We start from the raw sequence: 26725 nt of genomic DNA, 5'->3' as shown, positions 1-26725 counted from the left end.
CCTCTGACCTCAATGCATTTTTGCTCAGTAAATTGCTGCTCTCTGGAGTTTCCTCATTTTGGGTCCATTCTCACTGAAGATAGTTGTGCATGAAAATCCCATCAGATCAGCAGTTTCTGAAATACCCAAACAAGTCCACCAGCACTAACAACCATGCCAAGTTCAAATCACTTAAGTAATCCTTTTCCCCATTCTGATTCTCGGGTTTGTAGTTTAGAAGTTGGTCTTGACAATGTCTACATGCATTGAGTTGCTACTGTGTGATTGGCTGATTAGATATTTGGGTTAATAAGCAGCTGAACAGGTGAACATATTAAAGTGACCAGTGTGTGTGTGTGTGTGTGTGTGTTTGTTTGTGTGTATATATATATATATATATATATATATATAAAGATATAAATATTATATATAAAACAGGGATCTCACTAAAAGCCTCCTAAAAAACTGTCAGGTGGTTCAACTTTTAAACATCAATAACCAAAAATATCTGCTTTGGGTGGACTGACTTAATAATATCTTGTTCCGTCATACTTGCACAGTCTCCTATAGAATCTAACCAATTGAGATTTTACATTTTGTCTTGTGGGAACGACACATTTTGTCTTGTGTATACTCACATGGAATTCTTTGTCAGAACATTCTTTTGTCAGCTGTAGATAACTCTAGACAGCTGCAAGCAGATAGCATGACAAGTTAAAAAAAATTTTCTACCTTTCTTAGTGAACACAAAAACACTTTAAAAAGCTGTAGAAACAAAACCGAGCAAAGTACAGTTTCCCCCCCCCCCCCCCCAAAAAAAAAATGGAACTCCCTTTTAAGCCATGTGTTATAGAACAGCCAACTATTGCAGAAGAACGACACAAGAAAAGTCATATTTGCAGTTTTCTAGTGTCTTAGTGATTTTGCTCCAACCACGGTGTTTATAATGGAATTACAGCATAATAAATCAATTGTACGCTGGAAGAACTTTCTGATTGGTGTATTGTTTTACCTTTCCTTGTACGGACTGGGGCCAACCTAACCTGCTTTGATGCAGTTGTTAGTCTGCGCACAACAGATGCCCTGCGAGAGCCAATCAGTCCCAAAATATCCCCCAGCCAATGATTAGGTTGCAATGTGCAGAGAGCAGAGAGAGCTGGTTAGGGTTACACACAGTGCTCGGGGATTCTGGCTGGCAGTCACACGCTCGGGGTCCTTGTTACGTTTTAACAGGGTTCTCTCGATCCAGCAGAGAAAATGGTCATTAAGGTCTTTGTCGCCACCGTGGCGGGATCCACTGCGGTAAGTTTTTGTATCTTTGTATCCTACAGTTAGAATTTGAATATTGCAAAAATTAATTGTGCAACAGCAGCAAGCCACAGTACGTGAATTGCGTCAAAGTCAGAATTGGTTTATAATGACTTATAGGGACCCCTTACTGCTGGGATGGCGAATGGGACCTTGCGGGACAAAATCATGTTTTTGGTAACTGCAAAACTTTTTTACAAGTATATCATTTCTTTTATAGAACCTAAAAATAAATTACACTCAACATACCTTATATGATTTTCTCTTGATTTAACTTTCGTTCAATAAAACTATGTGTTTAAATCCTTGTAATCATCAAGTATTCAATGTTCTAACTGCTTTTTTGAGAACTGATCTGGATCAGAATCAGAGTTTTATTGCAAAATGTATGGCTACAAAAAAAGCTTTGCTGGTTTCCATCTGCTTATTTATTGCTTATCTGCTGTGTCGTCATTGGCTATATGAGATTTGTTGATTTTTTAAGGAAATCCTAATATTTCCATTGACTATACGTATATATAGGATTCATTATGACAATCTTCCATACAATAATCACTGACTTGTTGCTTCATTGAATTCATTTCCTCGACATTTGCTGAATACAATGATCGGAATTTTACATTTGTCAGATAGTAAAACTCAAGAATGTTGTTAGAGAAATGTTCATTTGAAAAGTGTAGAGGATTTGGATGAGTCTAGGTAAATAAATATGGAAATCTACTTTATTGGTAACTGTAGATCCTGGAATCCGGGTCTATTGGGGGTTGTTCCAGGGTCAGATAGTGTTAGAATTATAGGAATGCAGAGTGTTTGTGTTATAGGAATAGAAAGTGTTAGAATTAGAGGAATGGATAATTGATAGAATATTAGCAATAGATAGTGTTAAGGTTACAGGAATGGAAAGTGTTAGAGTTACAGGAATGGAAAGTGTTAGAGTTACAGGAATGGAGAATGTTAAAGTTATAGGAATGGAGAGTGTTAGAATTATAGAAATAGATAATGTTAGAATTATAGAAATGGATAGTGTTAGAGTTATAGGAATAAAGAGTGTTAGAGTTACAGGAATGGAGAGTGTTAAAGTTATAGGAATGGAGAGTGTTAAAATTATAGAAACGGATAGTGTTAGAGTTATAGGAATGGAAAGAGTTAAGGGTTACAGGAATAAATAATAGTTAGAAATATAGGAAAGGATAGTGTTAAGGTTACAGAAATAGAAAGTGTTGGAGTTACGGGAATGGAGAGTATTAGAAATATAGGAATCGTGAGTATTAGAAATATAGGAATGGGAGTGTTGGGGTTAAAGGAATGAATAGTGTTAGAGTTACAGGAATGGAGAGTGTTAGAATTATAGGAACGAGGAGTGTTAGAGTTATAGGAGTGGATAATAGTTATGGGGTTGTGTTGGGGTTATAGGAAAGGAAAGTGTTAGGGTTACAGGAATGAAGAGTGTTAAAGTTACAGGAATGGATAGTGTTGGAGTTATAGGAAAGGGGAGTGTTAGAAGTATAGGAATGGGGAGAGTTAGAGATACAGGGAGGGTCAGCTTGAGGGATGCAGGGAGAATTAGTCTGAGAGTTACAGCAAGTGTTAGGGTTATAGTAACAGTAAGTTTTAGGCTTAAAGTAAGGATTGATATCAGGGTACAGGAAATGTTAGCACGAGGGTTGCAGAGAAGATTGATGTTAGGGTCACAAGGAGGGGTAGTGAGTAGGGAGTATAACAGTTAGGGTTTGTATAAAGCTACGTACACATCCATTGTGTGTACAGCAATCTCCCAACACTATTCATCAATCTGTGATATGCGGATATTGATACATTGATGAACAACCGATTGGGAAGAATACGACTGGAAAGGTTATTTCCAGTGACAGTTATCTGACGTCTATCATTCAGTGAATTAATAATTAAATAGCCAATAGGTATTAATGAAATGTAAAAACTGCATCAAATAAGCAGAAAAAGGGACTAAAATGCAAAACAGTTTAAGTAAAAAATAAGTAAATCTCCAGTACCTAAATTTCATGAGAGTCTCTATTAAATGTTGTCTGTGTCAGAACAGGAAGTGATAGAAAATCTCTGTGATGGGGATACAATATAAATTTTGAATAGCACCCAAATGAATGGAGGCAACACACCTGCACTGCGGGGTCATGATGCATGACAGTGTGCTTCTTTGGAAGCAAATTTTTTTTCTTTGCAAATTAAGGTTCATTGGCAGTCCATTAACTTTCAGCAGGCTGCCTATTTCAGTGTACATTAATGTGTAACATAACACGTGTTAACACACATGCATTAGTACACAGGTTTTACATCTTGCAGTTTTTACAGGTTTTATATGTACAGTATGTAAGAAATTATTGGGGTGACTGAGTAATCCAAGGCTGGCGAATTTCTCCATTCAGGCTACAATTTCTTTAGTAGCTCAATGAAGTTAGAGATTATTCTTTAGGAGAAGCAACTGATCACTCACAGATGGAACATTGTTCTCTATGGAGTAAGTTACACATGTAACATACAGTGGTAGCTTGTAGTAATAATCAATTGCATATGATGGGACCATTGTGTAATCATTAAATTAATTTTCATGCTATATGAAGAACAATCCATAGGATTGATCATTTTGCTTAGCAATGAATTGCTACTTTTATTGATTAATGATCAGTAAAGAAAACAAAATGGAAATTCTTTTTATGCTGATACTCAATCATATAGTGCATTGGAATTGTTTAAAACAAAAAGTCAGTTTACTTGTCAATTGTGGGGCTGTTCATCATTCTTGATATGCTGTCCAATTGTATGCAAACTATCCATCTGCATATTGAAGAAGTGCAGTGCAGAAAAAAGATTACCCAACGGCCACATCTTCCTGTAGGTGGTCATTTTGTTATTCATTTTGTTACCAATTTGAAGCCCAGTAGTAAACCATCAATGTATTACAAAATCATTTTTCTTTTATGACATTAGACATTCCCAAGTCAACAGGCTAGGTCAACTTTGGTGTGACATATTTGTTTTAATACTAAATTATTATTAATATTATTATTAAACAGGAGTTATATAGTTCCAAGGCAGCACTGTACATTAAATAGGGGTTGCAAATGACAGACAGATACAAACAATGACACAGGAGGAGGAGAGGACCCTGTCCCGAGGAGCTTACAATCTAGGAGGCCAGGCAAACTAATGAATGCACAGTTGCAAGGTAAAATGAGAAATGTCTTGTGTGCCAGATGTACAGAGTTGTGACCACACTGATCACCACCATGCTGGTTGGATAAAATGTAGGCACATTATCATTGTTGCCTTGGATAAATGGTTTGTGCTGGTGACATATTACTTCTGTGCTTTAGAGAAGTTGTCATCTTTTTTTGTCACCTCCACACCTACTTTACTATCAAACTCAGAACACCATATGGAGATCAGCAGGAACATGTTATTTATTGTGTGTGTTTAACACATCAGAGAAAACATACTGATGTTACAAGATCTTAAATAGAATCTGTTCAAAATCAAAAACCTTCTTGATATTTTCTGTCTCATGTACATTTAATGTAGGTGCCAACAAAATAGTATGCAGCTCTGTAAATGACTTCCTCCAGGCACCCTTCCGACTTTCCGACATTTTACTGCATAATATTGCACATTAACTTGAATGGTGCATGGTGGGGTTGTTATTTTCCAATGGCACCTCAATACACCTGTACAGTACCCATTGGAGTGTACCATATTGCATATCTTGCACTGTTTTACTATAAAGGACCATGTGCATATTTTAGGAATGAATGGGCTTTCTAGTCTAAATGAATTAATGCAATGCATGTTATTGTGCATTGCACCAGAATTGACAGTGAAGTGTAAAAGGAAACCATGAAGTATATCTGAATTGTAAAGCACCGGTTTAAACAGAAATTAGGAGGAGAGTATATCCAAGTCACATCAAATAATTTCCTCCTCTTGTAAACATTGCAGCAAAAAAAGAACAACACATACAACAGAGCTACCTAAAAAGGAAAAAAATAATAAACTGTACATTTTCTATAAATGAGTGATTATTTCTTCTTTCATTGCTTATAACGGAACTCTTTTACTTTGCACTGTGTCTCTGAACTGCAAAATACATGTTGGATGTGATATCTCTAGGATTTCATATTGCATGTTGAGTTCTTTGGGTTTCCTATTGAATATTGATGTAATCATTTGCTGATTGCTGCAGACAGAAGTCTGAATTTTCTTGTTGTTCTCTGTCTAGTAGTTGTCTGGAAGTTTCTAAACATTCCTTGGCTATCTGTATCAGCCTGACAAGAACTGTCTTTGAGTAGTTGCTACATACTAGGCTTGAATTCATCAGAGATCAGCTGTCAAGCGGGGATATATAAGGAAACACAGTCCCTTCCCCCATGCTCCCAGTCCCTCATGTATCCCTGCTCAGTCTTTCCTCAAACCACCTATCAAATATCTACTTCCAGGGTCTTTACAGTAATGACACTTCCCGATATCTCTGCTCCTTCATGCAGAACTCATTTTTGGGAAAAGCAAAAGGAAACTAAATGAAAAGTTGCAAATTAAAGCAAAGCACGCATTGTATGTTTGTTCAGCCACAAATAACTACCAATCAATTGCAAGAGGAAATATATATTACAATATAAAAGTACTTCCATTTTATTTGAGTGTAGTTGGCTTTAATAAGCTCTTGAGCCAGAACCTTCTTTTCGCTATCCTAGAGCTATCTGTGTCAAAAAACACATTGGTGGTGATTTACTAAAGAAATTTAAAGTGAAACTAAACCGAAAACAAAAAAATTACACTTACCTTTAATGCTGCAGGTTCCTCGATGGCGCTGATCTAGGTTCTGTGTCATTGTGGAATTCCTCTTCGTCCACCATCTTCAATTTTCACTTCCCTTTTCTTCTTCGGTCTTCTTTCTTTGGCACCCAATCTTGCACTGAGCAGGTCCGAGATCGGGTGATGTAGCCCGCTGTAAAGGGGAAAAAAGAGAGACTGCTCTTGCGTGAGATCGGCATCTCTTTCCCTTAATAGTAAAAATGCCCCTTCTGAGCATGTCTGAGATCTTGGGCATGCACAGAAGGAGCACCCAGAGCCTCCTAGGATGGGTGACATAGGTACCCCGGGAGGCTCTGCGCTCCTATTCAGTTTTGATTGCCGCAGTGATTAGGACTGAAAGGGGAGGTGCTGCACCCTTTTTTTTGCACTTGTGTTGCACTTAAAAAAATAAAAACATAATACCATTTTCCCTTTACATATAAAGGTTGTCTACCTTTTATGTAAAGTGAAAATGCTGAGTTTAGGTATGCTTTAGGCTGTCCAATTACTAAGGTTAAAGATCACTCAGCAAGGGATAATTCTTAGGAAACTGCTTAGGCTACGTACACACATGCAATATTTGTTGTTAGAAAACGAACGACTAACAACAGATCTATGATTATTCACAATTATTTTAAATGATTGAATAGTGCACGATTCTGTACATGCTCTAAAGATACGATCGTTCATATATAATCCACCAATAGTGTAGACACACTAGATAGGATCGTTTGAATGATGCAGAAAGTGACGTGTACCGTAGTGTAAGTGTACCAGAGAACTTTCTACAATCACTAAATGACTGTGCACACACAATAGATACCAAACAATCATCTCCCAAACAGATCTGCCAGGACAGTCGTTCTTTTCCAGCGACATTCCTTGTTCATCGGCGTCGTTGGCCTGTCGTTGTGCACTTTTTGTCAACGATTATCGAACGATCGATCGTAAATCATTTCATTGCACGTGTGTACATATCCTTAGTTTAGTGAGTTTGCAAAGAATACTAATGTCAATACTAATGGATAGCTAATGTCAACTGAATTCCATGTTGCTGTTGAAAGAAATTAGCAAAATCCAATCTTCTTTTTGTGGCAAACAAATTTTCATTCAAGGCAAATGCAGCACTATTAAATGTTTGTCTATTTTCGGTTTCTGAAGGGTTTAACACTTTTCATATTGTCATAACGCTCTTTAAATTTGGGCAAACGTTTTTTAGCATTGCAAGAATGTTCGTTTGACAAACCTGATGTATGCATCTCTGTGGAAATATTTTGTTTTTGCAAAATAATTCCTGCTTTATTAATATATAATAGATGGTATTAAGTGAAGTTCTTAAATTTTGCCAAAATTCTTATTTTTAATATTAGACCTGAGCTCTTTCAAACCTGAGATGAACTGCAGCATTTATTGCATTCCCAACTGTGCTTCCCACTGCTCCCATTTAATTATATTTAAAGTTATATTTTGTGCATGTGTTTGCATGTGTTTATGTTGCAATTGTGTTTACTGTGTGAATTCTGAAAGCCACATTAAGCTTCATGTAGCCAACCGCTTGCCATATTGAGCCGCTGTTAAACAAAGTTGTGTTGATAGAGGACTGGAGATGGTCCATAATGATTTGCAACTGCATAACAAAGAGTTTGTCAAATGCTGTGGTTGATTCTAAAAACTGCTATTGGGCATAAATATTATTTTTTTTACACAGTACTTATATAGCAGCAACATATTACGTAGTGCTTTACAAAGTTCATAGTCATGTCACTAGCTCCCCCTCAAAGGAGCTCACAATCTAATGTCCCTACCTCAGTCATATGACTTTAATACAGTTTAGGGTCAATTTAGGGGGAAACCAATTACCCTAACTGCATGTTTTTGGAATGTGGGAGGAAACCGGAGCACCCGGAAGAAACCCATGCAAACACGGGGAGAACCTGCAAACTCCATGCATACTGTATACTGGGGTGCAATGGAGTGGCAAACCACATGGTATTGGTCAGTCTATCCAAAAGAGGCCTTATGGTGCCTTTGAGGTAGGGTCTACAGACAGCCAGTGAAAAAAAATTGCCCTCTGCTGAGAAATCCATGCTGACCCATCAATTCCTTTAAAGAGCTATAAAATCAAGTGCAAACCAGCTACTGGAAACATTGCTAAGTTAATTATATGACATGCCAGAGTTTATTATTATTAATAAACAAGATTTATATAGCGCCAACATATTACGCAACGCTGTACATTAAATAGGGGGTGCAAATGACAGACTAATACAGACAGTGATACAGGAGGAGAGGCCTGCCCCAAAGAGCTTACAATCTAGGAGGTGGGGGAAGTATCACGCAATAGGAGGGGGACAAAAAGTGGTTTGGCATTGAAGAAAGACTCAAAGTCCTGGGAAACAAATATTATATAAGAAAATATTAATGAACTCCAAGGGTACAATACAGATACAATGTTTTTTAATTTTGTTTAAACATTGGTTTAAGTAAACAAAGTAGTGACATTTGTGGAAAAATATCAAAGGTAAAGAAATAATTAAAGTGTATCTAAACCCAAAAACAAAAATGAAATACTGCATATTATAGTTTAGCAGTCCTCAAATGTGGCGGCTGCATTAGCTTGATTTTTCTGTTAATTTTCACCAGGTGATATGGCCAGTAACAACTTCTTGTCTGAGGGTGGCTACACCAATTCTTCTGTATGAATGGAGGAGGGATGTAGCCACCCTTGGTCAGCCGCACCTGTACACAGCGCTGTACAATACATAGGGGATGCAAATGACAGACAGATACAGACAGTGACACAGGAGGAGGAAAGGACCCTGACCCAAAGAGCTTACAATCTAGTAGGTGGGGGAATTTACACACAATAGGATGGGAGATATGTAGTGGTGGGAGTTTCTTCCAATTCCTGTATTACTTCTGTATTGGAATTTCATAAATGAGTAAACAGTAGAATATCCCATTGTGATCATCTTCTCCCCATCATTACCGCAACCAAAAAAACCCAATATTTACAAATTTTCTCTTTGAGCCCTTCCTGCTTCAAAATATATTGTACATCAAAGTCCCATCCTATTGTTCATTGCAATGCCTAGTTTTTTAGAACACATGGACTTGCAATGTCTAAGGGTCAATTCTGTATATCGAGCCAAGATTTGGTTTCCTAATTTTGGATCAAGTGAAGGAAGATTACAACCTGTGTCAGGACTGTATCTCTATCCAGGGCTTCTATAGAATAATTTACACTTCCGTTCCAGTCCTGTCGACCTTTTAGCAGACAGGAAGTAATGGAAACTCTCCAGCAGCTACACAGAAATGAAAATGCTTTACTTTGACTATAGCAATGAAAGGCTAGACCCTCTGAGACCTTTTTTTATCAACATAGATGAAAGGTATGGATACCTGCAATCTCAAAGGAGTAGGTGCATTCGGTTAAGTCATTATCAGTGTAGAGGGAATGATTCTTCCTAGGCAGCTCTCCAGAAAGTGGTGGCCAAAAGCTGACCTTTTCTGAAGTAGGGACTGGACGTACAAGGATGAAAGTAGCAAAATTAGAATGTTCTTATTAGTTTTTATGCAGACCCTGTATAATAAAAAGCCAACACATTTCAGGGTACAAAGGATTACCCTTCATCAGGGCTCAGTACTGTTGAATGCGCACTAAACTAATACAGTTGGAGGGATCCTGAGGGTTTTTAGTATGACTGAATATAACAAATCTAATCCTATTTTGTAATCTCCTCACTACACACACATGTTTTATACATGTCTACATACCTGTTGAAGAACTCCCCTCTCCCTGGCTGTGGTGTGAAGGACATGAAGAAAGGGTAAATAATTATTTCCAATGGAGCCCTGGGTAGCAGTAGAAAAACTCAGTCAGTGGTTCCCATCCCTACCTATTCAATACAAAACTAGAAAAAAAGGTTTTAGCTTATTATACACTTCATCCTGCAATGGGGCAATAGGTTTTGGAGACTACAACAGTGATACTTAAAGCAGGCAGGATCTTTTTTAAAGTAGGGACAGTCTATGACTCTTCTGGAAAAAAAATAAATGACCTGCCTGTTTGCAATTTGTTTTAACACAACTCACCTCTCCTTTTACCTTCACTGCCACCAGTATTTTGACCAGTCTTCTTCTGGGTTTGAAATATTGGGGCATCCCGGTTGGCCAGATTGGAATGATGTAAGTAATATGTATACGCACGGGAGGTAATTCCTGGCAGCAATCTATGCCAGGATTGTACAATGTTGGTCTGCATCTGAAAAATCTAAATGCCGGCTGTTTGAATTACTGTGCATGTACATTGTAACAATGGACTTATCATATTGCTGATTTAGAAAACTTATGATTTTTTAACATCTTGTACTCTCCACCTCTGCTGATTGTAACTAGTAAAAATTGTCTCAGAATTGTCCCAGCTATCTCAGAAAACCACAGAATAACCATTTTCTATAATATGTAGATAGGATGGGGTGGAAGTGTTCTGTAGACCCAGCATACTACATGCTACAGTATAAGCTAAGAAATCACTAAACCCATTCTAAATATCCTTTTCACTTACTTATAACTGCAATCCTATGACACTCCAGTCCAAATACTGGAAGAGGTGTCTGCAGCAGTGATGTTAGTATAAGAGGACTGTAGGGGGTGAGTTAACTGTCTGCTGCATTTAATAAGTCACTGGCAAGAGACACAGTCATTAGAAATTAAAGTCAAGAAAAAGACATGCAGGATAGGTTATAGTGGGTTTAATGTTGGCCTTGAGATCGGCCTCGAGTAATCACAGAACCAGAACAAGTGCATACTGGTAATGAGTATAACAAAAGTCTTGGAGTTCATTTTGGGTGAGTAACTTAGACCAGTGATCACCAACCTTTTCAGGCCTACAGAACTACTAAATGCACAGACTCTGGACATGCGCATGGAGCATGTGCGGGGAGCCGTGTGTCACTCAAAGGAGAGGAAACTTCCCCCAGAATGATGTCATGATGCCAGAACCCACCCACTCTCCCATCGCATGTTTGAGCCAGAGACACAAACCCGCCCACCGCCCTGAGCTTAAAATCTGTACGGGAATCCTTCCTTCTTCTGACCCCGCTGGGGGGGGGTGCACCAACCAGAGAGGCGGACCACCAGAATTTTCTCCAGTTGGTGACCGCTGATTTAGACAGTACCAAAGCTAGAGACACTCAGGTAACCAGTATTTTTAGTTTATTATTCTTAATGAAATATTCCTTCTATGACTTATGGAAGATTGTTTAACAAAAAAACAAAAAAAAAAACAAGTCAGTTAACAGAAATTGGAGCATATTTTCTTTACTTCCAGGGCTGAATTCAACATTAGTCACATAAGAGACTTAAAATACATACACATGTGCAACAGTTATCATTGGAAACGAACGACTAAGGATCGTTCGTCCGATAATGGTTAACAAAAAAGTGCACAACGACTGGCCAATGACGCCGATGAATGAGCAATGTCACTGGAAATGAATGACCGTCCCGGCAGATCTGATTGAGTCACGAACGCTTGCTATCTATAATGTGTACGGTTATTCAGTGATCGTTAATTGTTCTGTGGTACACTTTCTCCTGTACATGTCAGTTCAAACGATCGTATCTAGTGTGTGTACATTATTGGTGGATTATATTTGAACGATCCTAATAAAATATTTGTGCATAATCGTTGATCGGTCGTCAATCGTTTGTTTTCTAACGATAATTATTGCACGTGTGTCTGTAGCCTTATGCCTATTGCAAGCAGGGGCATTTCCCGGAGTAGAATGATGGCCTGGAGCACTGGAGTCGCCAGTATCCACCTTTCAAAGCAAAGTTTGAGCAGAAATTGGTATTAAGGGCTGTACGGTATTACCTAGTGAGGACCTTTACACGATGTCTTGAGATTGTATTGTCTAGTTCTAGAAGAGTATATACAACAATCAGCCAAACATTAAAACCATAGACAGGTGTCGTGAATAACTATGGGGTTGCATAGCTGCACACCAGTCAAAGTATCCATGTGGAAGCCCTGTCCACCACCAAGAAGCTCTTATAACAGGAATTTGAGCACTATATTTGGACAATGGAGCTATAAAAGAAGATGACCTGGTAAAAAAAAATGATGTTTTAGGTTATGTGGATTGCCAAATGGGAAGACTGGTTGAAAAAAAAAAACGTGCTGCTAACGTCTATGTACCAGACCAGAGTCACAGAACTCCAAGACATTAATTTTACACTGAGATATCTCAAAAAAGTGCTAGTGACTCTCATTTGTTGGATCATTAACAGTGTCACCCATTGTGTCATTTCAAGCACCTGCCACCTCTAACAGGTTGCAGGATGGGGTTTGTACAGCTGACATAAGAACTTTTATTGAAAACAGGAGGTCTGGCTATGACTGTCTGCATGGAAGGGAAGCGGTTGGATAAACCTGGACTTCGTCCAACCAAGAAGTGATAAGACATTTGGGCATTTGAGAATGAAAGAGCTGCACAGACAGCTAAAGTGGGTGTGTAATAAATAAAAAAAATGCATTTGCTAAATATATTTAATGTATATCATTAGATTGTGAGCCCCTTTGAGGCACAGCTAGTGAAACGACTATAGGCTTTGTAAAGCACTGGATAATATGTTGGCGCTATTTAAATACTCGATATTAATAATATATGTAAACCATAATAATAAACTTTTCTTATTTGCTGACTTTTGGTATGTTGTATATCACATTGATTAATACAGTGTTTCTCAACCTTTTTACATGGGGGAAACCGCTTGAAATAACTTTCAGGTCTTCAGGGAAACCCTGCTATAATTACTATATCCACAGCTCACAGTACATTAGTGTGCTGGTCAGTTGGAAGAATGCCTCGTACATTGCTGGCCAGTTGGAATGCTGCCACCTTTAGAGACAGAAAAAAAGATCATTGGTGTCAGTGGTAACTGACCGGAGAGTCATATACAGTTAGGTCCATAAATATTTGGACAGAGACAACTTTTTTTTCTAATTTTGGTTCTGTACATTACCACAATTAATTTTAATTGAAACATGCGATGCAGTTGAACTGCAGACTTTCAGCAAAGACTTTTCAACCAAGTATTAGAAATTAGCATTTTATGATCAACGTTTTAATGTGTCCAATTACTTTTGAGCCCTTGAAATGAAGTGATTGTGTTAAAAATGCAATCTTTTTGTTTAACCTACTGAATTAAAGCTGAAAGTTTAAAATTAATTGTTATGTACAGAACCAAAATTAGAAAAAAAGTTGTCTATGTCCAAATATTTATGGACCTAACTGTACTTCTTATTGTTAAAGGAACTCCTAGCAACATCTGGAGGAACCATGGTAAACACTGGTTGATCATGCTAATCATGTCAGAAAATCAGAGATTTTCTGTGTCCTGTGCACACTTCCCATGTTATCCCAAGGAGAGTAGGCAGCCCTCAACATTCTTATCTTGGAACTAGAGAATGATCAATCTGCATGTTGTGGACTGGATGCTGCAGGTGCCTTTAACTACAATAAAGTAGGTTTACCCCAGAGAAACCCTTGAAATGTAAGAAAAGTTGTTAAAAAAATAATTGGAGGTCATGGGAGATGAATGCCTTTTACATAGAGGTGACAATTGATGAAAAATACCCCCATAAAGTTGTACTCACAATGCAGAATTTTGAACAGATAGTTCAAAAGAATATTGGTGTCATGCCACTGGCAGGCACTATTAGATGGGAGATCAGTCAGAAACATCTCAAGGAACCCCCTAGTGATCTTTGGAGGAACCTAGGCTGCCACGGAACCCTGGTTGAGAATGGCTGTACTACAAGAACCTCTTCCTAAAATTCATTAACTGTAGCATGATCTTTAGGTTACAGATGCAATTATTGTGAAACCTGTGTTTTTTCATGGGCATTGGCATAGGTTGGCAGTGATAAAATACCTTCCTTAAAACAGGAAAGAAAAGCTGCTCTTACATTAGTAGTAAGGGAAAAAGTTCACCGTTACAAAAGTCAGTTGGAATAATGCCCCTTTTAGAGATGGTCATAAGGAAGAACCCCCCTTACATTGGGGATCAGTGGAAAGAAGAGTGTTCCTTTTATTGGTGGCCTAATTTCCGGTTCAGCAGGAAGAATGCCCCATACTTAGTGGTAAGTGGGAACATATTAGTGGTTGATGGACAGCAGAAAAATGCCCAATATATTGGTGTTTGGTAAGAAGAATGCTCTTTATGATGGTGCTCAGTGGGAAGCATGTCTCTTACACTGGTGGTGGGTGGGAAGAATACATCTTACATTAGTGCTCAGCAGGAAAGCGACCCTTGTGTTGGTGGCCATTGGAATGTTTTTCTTACATTTCTGGGCAACGAGAAGAATACCCTTTTACAATGGTGGTTGATGGAAATGTATATTGATGGTTAGTAAAAAAGAATTATTTATTACATTGGAGTTCAGTGGAAGGCATATCCCCTTATATTAGTAGTCAGTGGAAAGAATGATTCATATATTCTTGGCCAGTGGAAATAATACTTCTTACAATGGTGGCCAGTAGGGGAGTGACCTTTATGTTGGTCAGTGAAAAAAGAAAACTTTATATGTTAATGGCCAGTGGGAAATATACTGCTTACATTTAGGGTGTTTAGTACAGTGACCCTTATATTGGTGGCCAGTGGAAACAACGCCTCTTACATTGTTGTTCAGTAGGAAGAACAGCACTTGCACTGGTGGTCATTTAGAAGAATTCCTCCTATATTGGTGGTCAGTTGAAAGACTGCCTCATTACATTGAGTGTCAATAGGAAGACTGATGTTAGTAGTCAATGGAAACGATGGACCTGATTTATGAAAGTCTCCAAGGCTAGAGAAAATACACTTTCATCAGTGAACCTGGGTGATCCAGCAAACCTGAAATATATATCTTAAAAGTCTTTTGTTATTTGTTAGTAAATGTTTTTAATCCTGAACCAGATCCATTCTAGTTTAGCTGGATCACTCATATTCATTGATGATAGTGTATCATTTCTAGTCTTGGAAAGTTTAAATAGATCAGGCCCAATATCTTTTATAGTGTAGTGTGAAAAATACTCAGTGGAAAGAATGCTTAATAAATTGCTAGTCAGTCAGAAGAACGCCTCTTATATTAGTGGTCAGTGAAAAAAATATACAACATACACAACAATACATGTAATACACATCATCATCACAATAAGTTAAAAAGGGCATTTTACTCGGTGGTAACTTAGAGTAGTGGTTGCGTCGGTCCAAGCCACAGGCTGTGACAAATAGGATAAATGACACTAAAACTTTGCAAGCACTGTCATCTGATCAATTTTTCCAATTGGGTCATGACAGGTATAACAGAACTCCTAGGTTTTAGAGAACCTCAATAATTATGTATATATGTTTGTACCCACATATATTTAATATCATCAAGAGATCTTCCATATACAAAATGATCCCCATAAATCAAAAAAAGGGTAGCCACTTCCCTGGGGAATACTATGAAAAAATTTAAAGTAAGAGGCCAATTAGGCCCATGACTTTATCACCAGGTGGTGGAGCCAAAAAGCAGCGAGTTTTGTGACGGGTTTGAAACATTAAAACATCAATAGCTTTTTCAGTACATTAAAAAAAGAACTTTATAATACAATTAGTACATTTCCTTTTAAATACATAAAAAGCTCAAAGGGTTGTAACTGATTTCAGCATAACTGTCATAAACGAACCCAACGCATTTCAAAGGTAATGACCAGCTTCTTCAGGGGAAGGTGCAAACAAAAGCTTCAACACCCTTAGTGTTTTGCTGCAAAGAGTAGTTATTGATATTCCTCATTTAATGTTAAACATGCGCAGCTGAGTCTTATCTTAAAGCGGACCTAAACTCAAAATTTTTACTTTACATAAAATGGTAGGCAACCCTTTTAAATAAAGTAAAATTGTATTTATTTATTTAAGTGCAACACCCTTTTTTCTTTTTTTACAAAAAGGGTGCAGCACTCCCCCTTTGACCAACATGGGATACCTACATCATGCATCAAGGGAGGCTTTTGGCTGCTCCTTCGGGCATGCGCAGAAGGAGCTCTCTCATTATTGGGAGAAAAAAATTGCTGATCTCACGCATGCGCATTGATCTTTCTTCTCATCTACACCTGCGCAGTTTGAGATCAGGTGACTTGCGAAGAAAAACCCCGAGGAAGACTAAAGACGATGGTGGCTTCCACACTGGGCTAGAGAAGGATACCAGGACGACGCGGGACCCAATCGAAAAAACCTCCTAATGGATCGACGAATCGTCGGGATTAATGGTAAGTGTGATTTTTTTGTTTTCACTTTAGTTACGCTTTAAGGGCAGGCAATTGTGCAAATCACCACACCAACAAAAGTAGCAAGCCGTTTATCAAATGAGCAATCAAATTCTAGAATAGGGTCCAAGTGAATATTTTGAGTTTCGTGAACAGCTGTAGATCAACTGTAGATCCAAACCCACAGGTTGCATATAGCAGCATAAGGAGAAGCAAACTGAAGTGCAAAAGTAAACGGTGCCTGACCCTTTAATTTTAGAAAATCCTCTAAATTTCTTTTGTTAAATGTTACATTTTCTTTTGATAAATATTACATTTTCTGATAAACGTGATTCTTTTTCCCATGCAGATAAAAAAGAAACAGCAAGAGGTAGTTGGTTTTTTGGAGGCAAACAGAATTGACTTTGAACAGAAAGATATCGCATGTAACGTCGACAACAGGAAGTGGATGAGAGACAATGTGCCCGGAGACAAAAAGCCAGAAAACGGAATCCCTCTCCCTCCGCAGATCTTCAATGAGGAGCAGTACTGTGGGGTACGTTTCCATGTGTCATGTATAAAATTGTCTTCTCACCTCTGTGCATCATGAAGAATTATTAACACACATTACTGTTATGCTGGGGGTTTTCCTGTAAAACCTAAAAAAGGTGTAGAGCTTACCAATAGGATTTGGGGAAATCATAGTTGTCACATACATAAGATTGGAAATGGAGGCTCTCCAAGGCTGGAGAGGACACACTATCATTAGTGAAGCTGGGTGATCCAGCAAACCTGGAATGGATCTGGTCCAGGATTGAAAACATTTGCCAGCAAATGACTTTAAAGAAATCAATTCCAGGTTTGCTGGATCACCCAGCTTCACTGATGAGAGTGTGTCCTCTTCAGCCGTGGAGAGCTTTAATAAATCAGGTCCATTGTCTTTTAATAAATCGGCATATATATACAGGTAAACCACTCACCTTTACAATTATGGAGTCATTAGTCTGATATATTTGTATACACAACTCCAGTGCCACTCAGCACAACCTTGTCTAGCCAGGCAAAAGACCAGCGCTTTCTCTGTTGCAGTTTCACTTTCACTTTTAAGTAATTTCCCCACCCAACCCTGTGATTGGACAGTGAAAGGAGAACTCCAGCTTCTATACTTACCCTACCTTTGCACGCTGCCCCCTTAGACTTACACTTTCACTGATCCTGAACACTCCTCTTTCAGGGTAAATGATGCCTAGCCTTATTCAAACCACTTCAAACCCACCTACATACCTGTCTTTTATTTGATTTATCATTTAATAAGAAATTCTTTGTTTTACAAGTATACATTTAATATGATGTGTTTGCATTTCACTTCACATAATACAAGAAGAAGCCTGGCGGTGTCAGCTCGCCTTTTATTGTCTTCATCATTAAATGTAACTAAAGGCAAAATTTTTTTAATGCACAATGCCATGTCAGTAGCATTGTTTGATTTTCTGTGTCCCCTCTGTAACTTAGTTGTACATCACACCAGTAAGCTATTTTACCTTCTTTTAACAGTATAGCAATAAAGTTTCCTGCACTCAATGGGTATGATTTATTAAGGTTCTCCAAGACTGGAGAGGACACATTTTTATCAGTGAACCTGGATGATCCAAAAAAAAAAAAACTGGAATGGATCTGGTCCAGGATTGAAACCATTTGCCAACAAATAGCAAAACAATTTAAGAAATCTATTCCAGGTTTGCTGGATCACCCAGGTTCACTGATTAAAGTGTATCCTTTGCAGCCTTTAATAAATCAAGCCCAATAATTCATTCAACAGAATGCCACATCCCAGTTATTATAATTTATTTTTAAACAGGATTTATATAGCGCCGACATATTACGCAGCGCTGTACATTAAATAGGGGTTGCAAATGACAGACAGATACAGGTAGTTACACAGGAGGAGAGGACCCTGCCCTGAAGAACTTACAATCCAGGAGGTGGTGGAAAGTATGTACATTGAAGCAAAAACGATGATAACGTCAACAATAGGGGAGTTTCAAGGCATTTGATTTGCAACTTCATTAAAAACAAAAACAATAAACTTTAATGCTATAGTTATTTACAACTTTAAAATCCTATAAAAGCAAATAACAATGTGTATAAAAAATCTAGTATATATATGTATATATATTTATAATCCTGGGTGAGGATCTTGTGATCTTAAACCTACTCCCAATGGTCTCAATACTGTTTCCTACAATGCGTTTCATGAATTAATATCCATTTCATCAGGGAATATTGAGATCAACAATTTTTTAAACAATCCAATAAAATGACATTCAAATATTCAATAAAATACATACCATTGTCAAAAACAAAAATGAAAAAGGATTTCTCCATATGTAGGTAGGACCAAAGATAATTCGCCTCAGACTCGCCCTCTACCTTGGCGCTGGGATAAATAGGAAATCTTAGAGAGAACACAAACCCGTGAAAAGCATGCAATATAAGTGATATACTAAAACCATATAGGTTTCCAAAATAGTGGACTCTAGAATAGCAATAACAAAAAAAAATAAGTAACATATAAAATAAATATTTAAAAAAAAAATACACTCCATGTGTGCATGACAATAGAAAAAGGTATTTGTCAATCCAATATACCAATAAGGTGAACCCAACAATATCAATACTAAAGCTAAATCACCCATAATGACAATGTGTAATAACTAATCCTATAACTGTGCAAGATTCAAGCTAATCCATAACTTATATTGTATATTGATATATCCAAATCTTTGATTCCACCAAAGTTGTATCTATTCTCAATAGAGAATGACCTACTACTGACTTCCTCACTCATAACCTCATCACATGCACAGCTCCAAGACTTTTCTAGAGCTGCCCCCATATTCTGGAATGGTCTTCCCCGTCTATTTGGCTTGCTCCACTTTCTGCTCATTTAAAAGAGCCCCTAAAACCCAATGCTTCAACCTCACCTACCCATCTTCTTTTGTCTTTTAAAACCCTCACTACTTCCCACCACTCCATTTCCACCTCCATATCCCCCACCTCCTAGATTGTAAGCTCTTCAGGGCAGGGTCTTTTCCTCCTCCTGTGTGACTGTCTATATCTGTCTGTCATTTGCATCCCCTATGTATTGTACAGCGCTGTGTACAGGTGCTGCTGACCAAGGGTGGCTACATCCCTCCTCCATTCATACAGAAAAATTGGTGTAGCCACCCTCGGACAAGAAGTTGTTACTGGCCATATCACCTGGTGAAAGTTAACAGAAAAATCAATCTAATGCAGCCGCCACATTTGAGGACTGCTAAACTATAATATGCAGTATTTCATTTTTGTTTTTGAATTTATATACACTTTGATTATTTCTTTACCTTTTTGATATTTTTCCACAAATGTCACAATTTTTTTTAACTTACACCAATGTTGAAACATATATAATATATATATAATGTATAATGTATCTGTATTGCATCCTTGGAGTTCATTATTATTTTATTTTATAATATTTGTTTCCCAGGACTTTGAGTCTTTCTTCAATGCCAAAGAAGGGAATGAAATCTATGTATTCCTGGGCCTGGCTCCTCCTAAACCCGAAAAGGTAAATGTAGCTTGGTGTGATTTTTTTTATTGCCCTGAGAAGTCTTTCTATGTTTCATATAAATGCTGAAATGTAAAGAATTGCTGACGTAAAGTTTGTTAGTGGGGTTGAACTTTCTACAAAATCTGCAATTGTGTACAGCATACGTACAGAAGATGTCACACACCCACCTCCTACTTTGCTGCCCTCTAGTGGTGATGGGTTGAATATCCTGGTATTGTTGGGTCCTCCACTGCCACCACTTCAGCTTTGATTCTCTCCAGCCATTTGCTGATGTGACTCAACTTACAGCACCTGGCAATATTGTCAACATGCACAGAGCAGTGTATAAAGAAACCAAATTGCCAGGAGCCAGAGAACATTTTTTGGGGGCAAATAAGACCTACCCAGGGTTGTAACTACCCCCTCCAATGTCCCTACAGTCAGATGTATGGCGAAGGACCGTTCCAGAATCTTCCTTGGTCCTGCCTCTGCTGAGCCACAGTTGGACAACAGATACGGGAAATCAAAACCAGAAAGACTGAAGAGCAGCTTTGTAGTGATGCTGGGGTCACTGGGTCACTGGTGTGGGGGTGGTAATAGGTCAATATACAGTGTGCTTTAACTTTTTTTCTTAAGGGGGGTGCTTTGGGGGTTCAATGATATATAGTTATGCCCCATGGGCTTTGCATGTCAAAAACTCCTGATTTTTTTTTTTTTTTGTTTCAGTGACTTTAATTTTCATTTGTTGCATTTTTTTTGTATGTAAAAAAAATAACAGAACACTATCACCAATGGGGGCACTGACCATGCCAGCTAGATGGCATTTAGGCTGTGCTGAGGTTTTGACATGATTTTGTGTTTCAAACTTTATTATACTCATACTGTTATAATATACTGTAAAATAAATGTTAATAAAAAACAGTGTACCGCTTTCAGATATATAAATCTGGACAGCAATGAACCGCTTAGGAGGTTAAAGGGGAACGTGTTCTGAAGTATATCTACCCCTAAATTGGAATTTAGCTCACCTCTCCCCTATCATCTACAGTGGTAGCTTAACATTCTTTCCAGGTTTTATATTATAAGTCATTCATTTTCAGGATCCAGATTTGCTTGCTGTACATTCTACCAAAGATTGATAACAGTCAAGTAAGTTTGTTTTAGTTCAAAAGAGATGTAGCGTGTACCCTGTCTGTTTGCAACTTTTTTTTGTTTTTTTTTTAATTTAGTTCTGTTTTAGAGCATTGTTGTATATGTCCCAGGATGGGAGATCTATTAAAATGGAGTTAGGAATCACGTTTTACATAGATGCCTTTGTGTGACCAGTTGGTAGGTGAGCTGGGGAACGTCTTGTATAGAATTGTTCTATGAACTGCCCTGCTCATGTGCACCTTATTTATTCTAAGGTATTTATTCATCTGGATCTTATTCATTTAAAGATTGATTAATCGTATTCCTTTATTAATCTTATTGGTTGCTATGTTTGTTTGCTTGTAACAAAATCTAACAGTGGTTCCAACCACTCCACACTGGACAAAAATGGTATTTTGTTCCCCCATTGGAGTGAGGTTTTAGGTATAGTGACGGGGCAAGGAGGCAGAGAAAATCTCCCCAGTGGTAGGCACAGAACAGAGGGGGCATGGTACTATCCATAACGTGCTCACCCCCCTACACCCCTGCCACTCTGAGCCTGCAATTCCATACAGGAGACATGGTCTGTGGCTCTGGCCAGTGTGCCCCCCCCCACCAGCACGGTCCTTCTCCTTCTCAGGGGTCTGCAGGGGCGGACTGCCCAGAGCCACGGACCACCAAAGAATTCATTGCAAAATAAAAGTGGGCACATGTGCCCATTCCCGAAAAAAGTGAGGGCACGGCATTCCTACCCTTGCCCACCTCACTACAACCCTGGTTCTAACCCTTCCCAACTCTACCCAAATTGTAAAATTGTGCTGGGGATGTCCCAGACTGTTGTAAAGTTCGTACAGGTAAGCTTTCTTAAAATATTTTTGCAGTTGGATATTTTAGAACAGCAATTCTCAACCTGTTTTCCCCTTGGAAACTAAAAAAAATCTGGATTTTCAGGAATCCACACTAAAACCAATTTTTGGGGTGTTAATGGTAAAAAAACCCTTCTAAATTGGTGGCCAGTGAAAAGAAATGCCCCTCTACTGTCTAGAGCACCACTCATACAGACACCTTAGAACAGGAGTGGTAAACTCAAATACACCAAAATGAAATGAGGGCCAAAATGAAAAACGTGGACATAGTCACAGGCCAACCTTGAAATTTATTGAAAAAATTGAGGAAATTTTTACTTCCTATTAGATATAAACCCTTTTCATATGGAAACAAAGAGGTTTTGCTTTAATATGGAACAAGCCTATAATAGAGAAAGAGGCATAACATTTTTTTTATTTTATTTAAGAAAAAATCTTATGCCTCTTTCTCTATTTGTAACCTTTTTGCACAGGCTAACAATACTAACAATATTATTCTATGAAAATCCAACCATTGAAGTCCATGCGTTGGAGTAGCAAGGAAAAGTACATCTGAGGGGGAGTTCTGGAAATGCCAGACGCGGCTAATGCAGAGCTAAATCCTATGAGTGGCCCGCCGCTGAAACTCCCTCTTCATTGAAATAGCGCCGCTACTAATATTCCCGGCATTATTTGGGTCTATAAAACAGTCCAATGCAGAGCCACACATAGACAGAAAGCCCGCTGGTCTATAGACGCGAGTTATGCTAGGAATTGTAGTAGCGGCGCTATTTCAATGCAGCGGCGGGCCAGCTGCACTTCATATTTAGGATTCCTTTGGGGGCCAAAAAAAAAAGGCCATTGGGGGCCAGACTTGGCACCTGGGCCAGAGTTTGACACCCCTGCCATAGAACATCATTAGAGTCATGCAGCTGACTCTACCAAGTGGTGTTGGCCCCAGAACTATGCCGGCATCATTAATGGAAGGTCAATCAGCCACAGTTTAAGGAACCCCAAACAATCAAACAAAGCTTCACTGAGTAGTATCACTAGGGACGTGCAGGGGTTTGTGACACTCTCATGCAGGCTCATGATCTCATCTGATGATCAGCTCTGCCCATCAGCTGCAGGGTTGTATGGTGATTGGCACCAATCCCAGTGACAATACCAACATTAGATGTTTTGTGTAATATGTTAATGTAGTATGGTCATTATAATTAGTGCTGCAGTTTTGATAATTGTGTACTCATAGGCCCCTTCCTACCTTCCTTGGTTTTCCCTGCTGTAGGGTATCAGGCTTCCCATTGGCACATCTGCCATCAATGATATAACTGCTTCATATCAGCTGTCAATATTCAATTGCCATGGCTTTTGTCTATAGTGTCCAAAATGTGCATATGATTATGGTATATAGAGGATCAAACTTTATGTATTATATGGAACCCAACTCCAGCCAACATTTATTTGTAGTTTTAAAGAAAGTGGGAAAAGTTTGGATTTTTCCCACTTAGTCATTTGCTTCCCAAGCCCTTGTGATAGCAATACTGTTAAAAAAGAGTTTAAAAAGTAAAAGTTTAATAAAATAAACAACAAAAAAGTCCTCAAATTTTCTAAATCCCCCTACACCTACCTACAGCAACATACAAACACAACGTCCAAGGCTCATATAGAAAAATGACAATTGCACCACATATATTAGGTATCATCATGGACACTGGACTGAGAACAATAATTCTAGACCCATCATTCATTGTCAATTCTAAATTCCTAACCTATAAATAATTTTATAAAGTGACCTTTGGACACTTTTAGGTACTGTAGGGTTTTGCTGTTTTGCAGGTCCAATGAATTTTGAGGGTTGGTAAATATTGGTACAAGTTGACATTCAAAAATCGATAATCCAGTTCCTTCAGATTTCCGGCATGAATTTCGGAGCGCTTTTTGAAATTTACACTGTTTTCTGGAGGCGCCGTTTATGTTTTGATTGCGCTGTACTCCAGAATCAGCTGCTGGCTCTTGCTTGCACATGCTTTCCTGCTCATTCCTTCTCATTTATTTGCTGCTGTATAGCCCCATTATGGATGCAGCATCCATTTAAAGGACGGTACAAGTCGTAATTTTCTGTTAAATGTTTACAGCATATATAACCGTAAAAAATGCAGAATTTTGAAAAATCCGTCACTCCTCAGGTCCAGGGCTTGCCGGAATTTTGATTGCCAACCTGTATGTCCTTACTTGACGCATCTTCATCTTTTAGATTTTACCACACAATTGGGAATTTTATTGTGTTCGTGTTCATCTAAATATTTTTTTTTACCAAAACTTAGAATAAATAGCACATAAAACTAATAGTATTTGATTAAACAATGGGGGCTTAGACATGTTCTCTTTTAATTATTGTGCATTTTAGTGTTAGTTGAAAAATAACAAATGCCTCTGGTAATTGTTAGAGAACTTATTATTAACCAGTATTTTTATAGCATGGACATATTATGCAGCGCTGTACAAAGTCCATAGTCATGTCACTATCTGTCCACTAGCTCACAATCTAATGTCCCTACCATAGTCATATGTTATCTACAGCCAATTAACCTAACTGCATGTTTTTGGAATGTGGGAGGAAACCCACACAAACACAGGGAGAACCTGCAAACTCCATAGAGATAGTGTCCTGGCTGAGATTGGAACCTGGGACCTAGTGCTGCAAAGGCCAGAGTGCTAACCACTGAGCCACCAGGCAAAGAAACAAGTTCCATGAGGGCTTGTTCAGCCGAACTGGCACAGACTCTGTGTGTTGTGATGAAATAGCCGATCTTGTTGGATTATTATTATTATTATTATTAATAAACAGGATTTATATAGCGCCAACATATTACACAGCGCTGTACATTAAATAGGTTTGTTCTACTTTGAGTGCTGAGATCTCATCCTGCTACCCAACCCTTCTCTGTCTGGTTCCTAAGCCTAGGCATTTTCTTCTAGTCGCTGACCTTAACCTCCACTCTCCCTCGTCCCTGATCTGATTCTTAACTTTATACATCTTCTTCTTGATGCTTAATCCTTTCCTATCTGATGAATGATATTTAGACCGTAAGCCAACCTAACCAGAACCAAAGACCTAGAAAGGCATGGCGCAGGTTCTAAGGTGGCACAAAACTGGCTTGTTTCCTATGAGGCTGTTTCTGTGCACTGGTACGGATAGGTAGGCTTCCTTGGTGGCAGATGGCTGCTGGCTCTGTGCTTAAGCAAGGAGAAGTCATTGTGTTGGGCATCCTTCTAACTGGCGCCATATTCTGTTCTGAGCTGTAATGGCCTGCCTTGTCTCTCCAGTTTGTATTGTTATAATATTATATATATTATTATTATATTATATTATTTGTTTCATTGTAGTTACTGCTCTCTTCTACATCCCTGGTCACCTGGGTGGGGGGTATAATTTTTTATGATTTTTGCTGCAGTGAAGGCTTTCAAAAATATCTATAGCTCTCTAACATGTAAACCCCAAAAAACATTCCTCTCCATGCCCATGAAGTTGGACGGCACTGTGAAACAGGCAAATAAATTAATTCTGTTTGCCATGGCACTGTAAAACATTTCACACTGGGCAAGGTACCTGGAGTCACTCTCGTTCTTTGTACCCAGGCAAGACTACCATAAGTTTCATAAGGAACCTCAACAGATTTCATACAGAGCCCCCATATTCCTAAAAACAGGTCTAGATAAACCGATGTGGATGTTCCAGTATATAGCTTGTCCCTACCTTCCGCTTTAAACTCATACCACAGCATGTTTTAAGCTCTGAAGTCCTAACCAGGTGGTGTCAGCTCTGCCTATTCATCTCCGTAAACTCCTTGTGTACAGGCAGAGAGTGCAGGAAGTTATCAATTCACAAGATTTCTGGTAGGATCAACAGGCGTTTCCAAACCTAAAATAGAGAACTAGTAGAAATAGAACAAATCCCATTGTATGGTGTATTTAACTAACAAAAATGGGTGTAAAAAGAGACATTAATTATTTGGATTTCTTTACATTTTAATGATTGGGTATTGCATATTTAGACAGCAGTGAGACAGGAGGGCAGAATCACATGATCATGATGTAATGTTCCCAGGTTATTTCAAGTTTATGACTTGCGTAGATGTAAACCCTAACACATTCATATTTATTGCCTGAAACATTGCATATGAAAAATTGTTTTAATTGTTGTCGCCTTTAATTTCATTCTTTGTCTTGACTCCATCACTGCTTTCTCTTTTTCCTTTTGTCTCCCTTTTTATTCTACATATACCCCACGATCAGCTGCAAATCCTTGCTTTGGACCAACTTTCTTATGGTAGTTAGCCATGCGGTGGTAGACGTAGCGAACAGTGGGCCCCTGTGCAGAACTGACTTGGGGCCCCCCACTGAGTGCCTTCATTTACGATTTTCTCTACCACTACATGCAGGCCATGCAGACATAAATGTTCTCCTGTTGGTTGAGGGAGGAACATAGCCATTTTCACCTCCCTATGTACACCCTAGCGCTGATTTACTAGAATAAGTTAGGCTGTTCACTCACCAAGGTGGGTTATCACCTTGCACAGGATAATTCACTTAGTTTACTGAATGATGTTGTGATTAGTTTGCAAAGAATACCCAAACACATGCAAGAAAATCTAAAAAAAAGATAATTCTATGCTCCATGATTGGATGGCTGAAGTGTCAGCAGAGCATCTCATATACTAAGTGAAACATCCCTTGCAAAGCTATTGTTCATTTTGCTATGTGAACAG

The 26725-nt window shown here is 38.5% G+C and overlaps 1 protein-coding gene across 1 annotated transcript in view; it reads left to right on the top strand.

Moving 5' to 3' along the window:
- The first annotated feature begins 1125 nt into the window (after positions 1-1125).
- The window catches only part of SH3BGR (SH3 domain binding glutamate rich protein), a 33512-nt gene continuing 7912 nt past the window's right edge, over positions 1126-26725 (top strand). Inside the window, exons 1-3 of the mRNA XM_072398313.1 lie at positions 1126-1281; positions 16756-16941; positions 19915-19995. Coding sequence (XP_072254414.1) covers positions 1237-1281; positions 16756-16941; positions 19915-19995 — 312 coding nt within the window. The 5' untranslated portion in view covers positions 1126-1236. The remainder of the gene's footprint in view (positions 1282-16755; positions 16942-19914; positions 19996-26725) is intronic.

The sequence above is a fragment of the Pyxicephalus adspersus genome, chromosome 1 (assembly GCF_032062135.1).
Source record: "Pyxicephalus adspersus chromosome 1, UCB_Pads_2.0, whole genome shotgun sequence".
Classification (NCBI taxonomy): Eukaryota; Metazoa; Chordata; class Amphibia; order Anura; family Pyxicephalidae; genus Pyxicephalus; species Pyxicephalus adspersus.
This window is presented reverse-complemented; position numbering and strand designations above follow the sequence as displayed.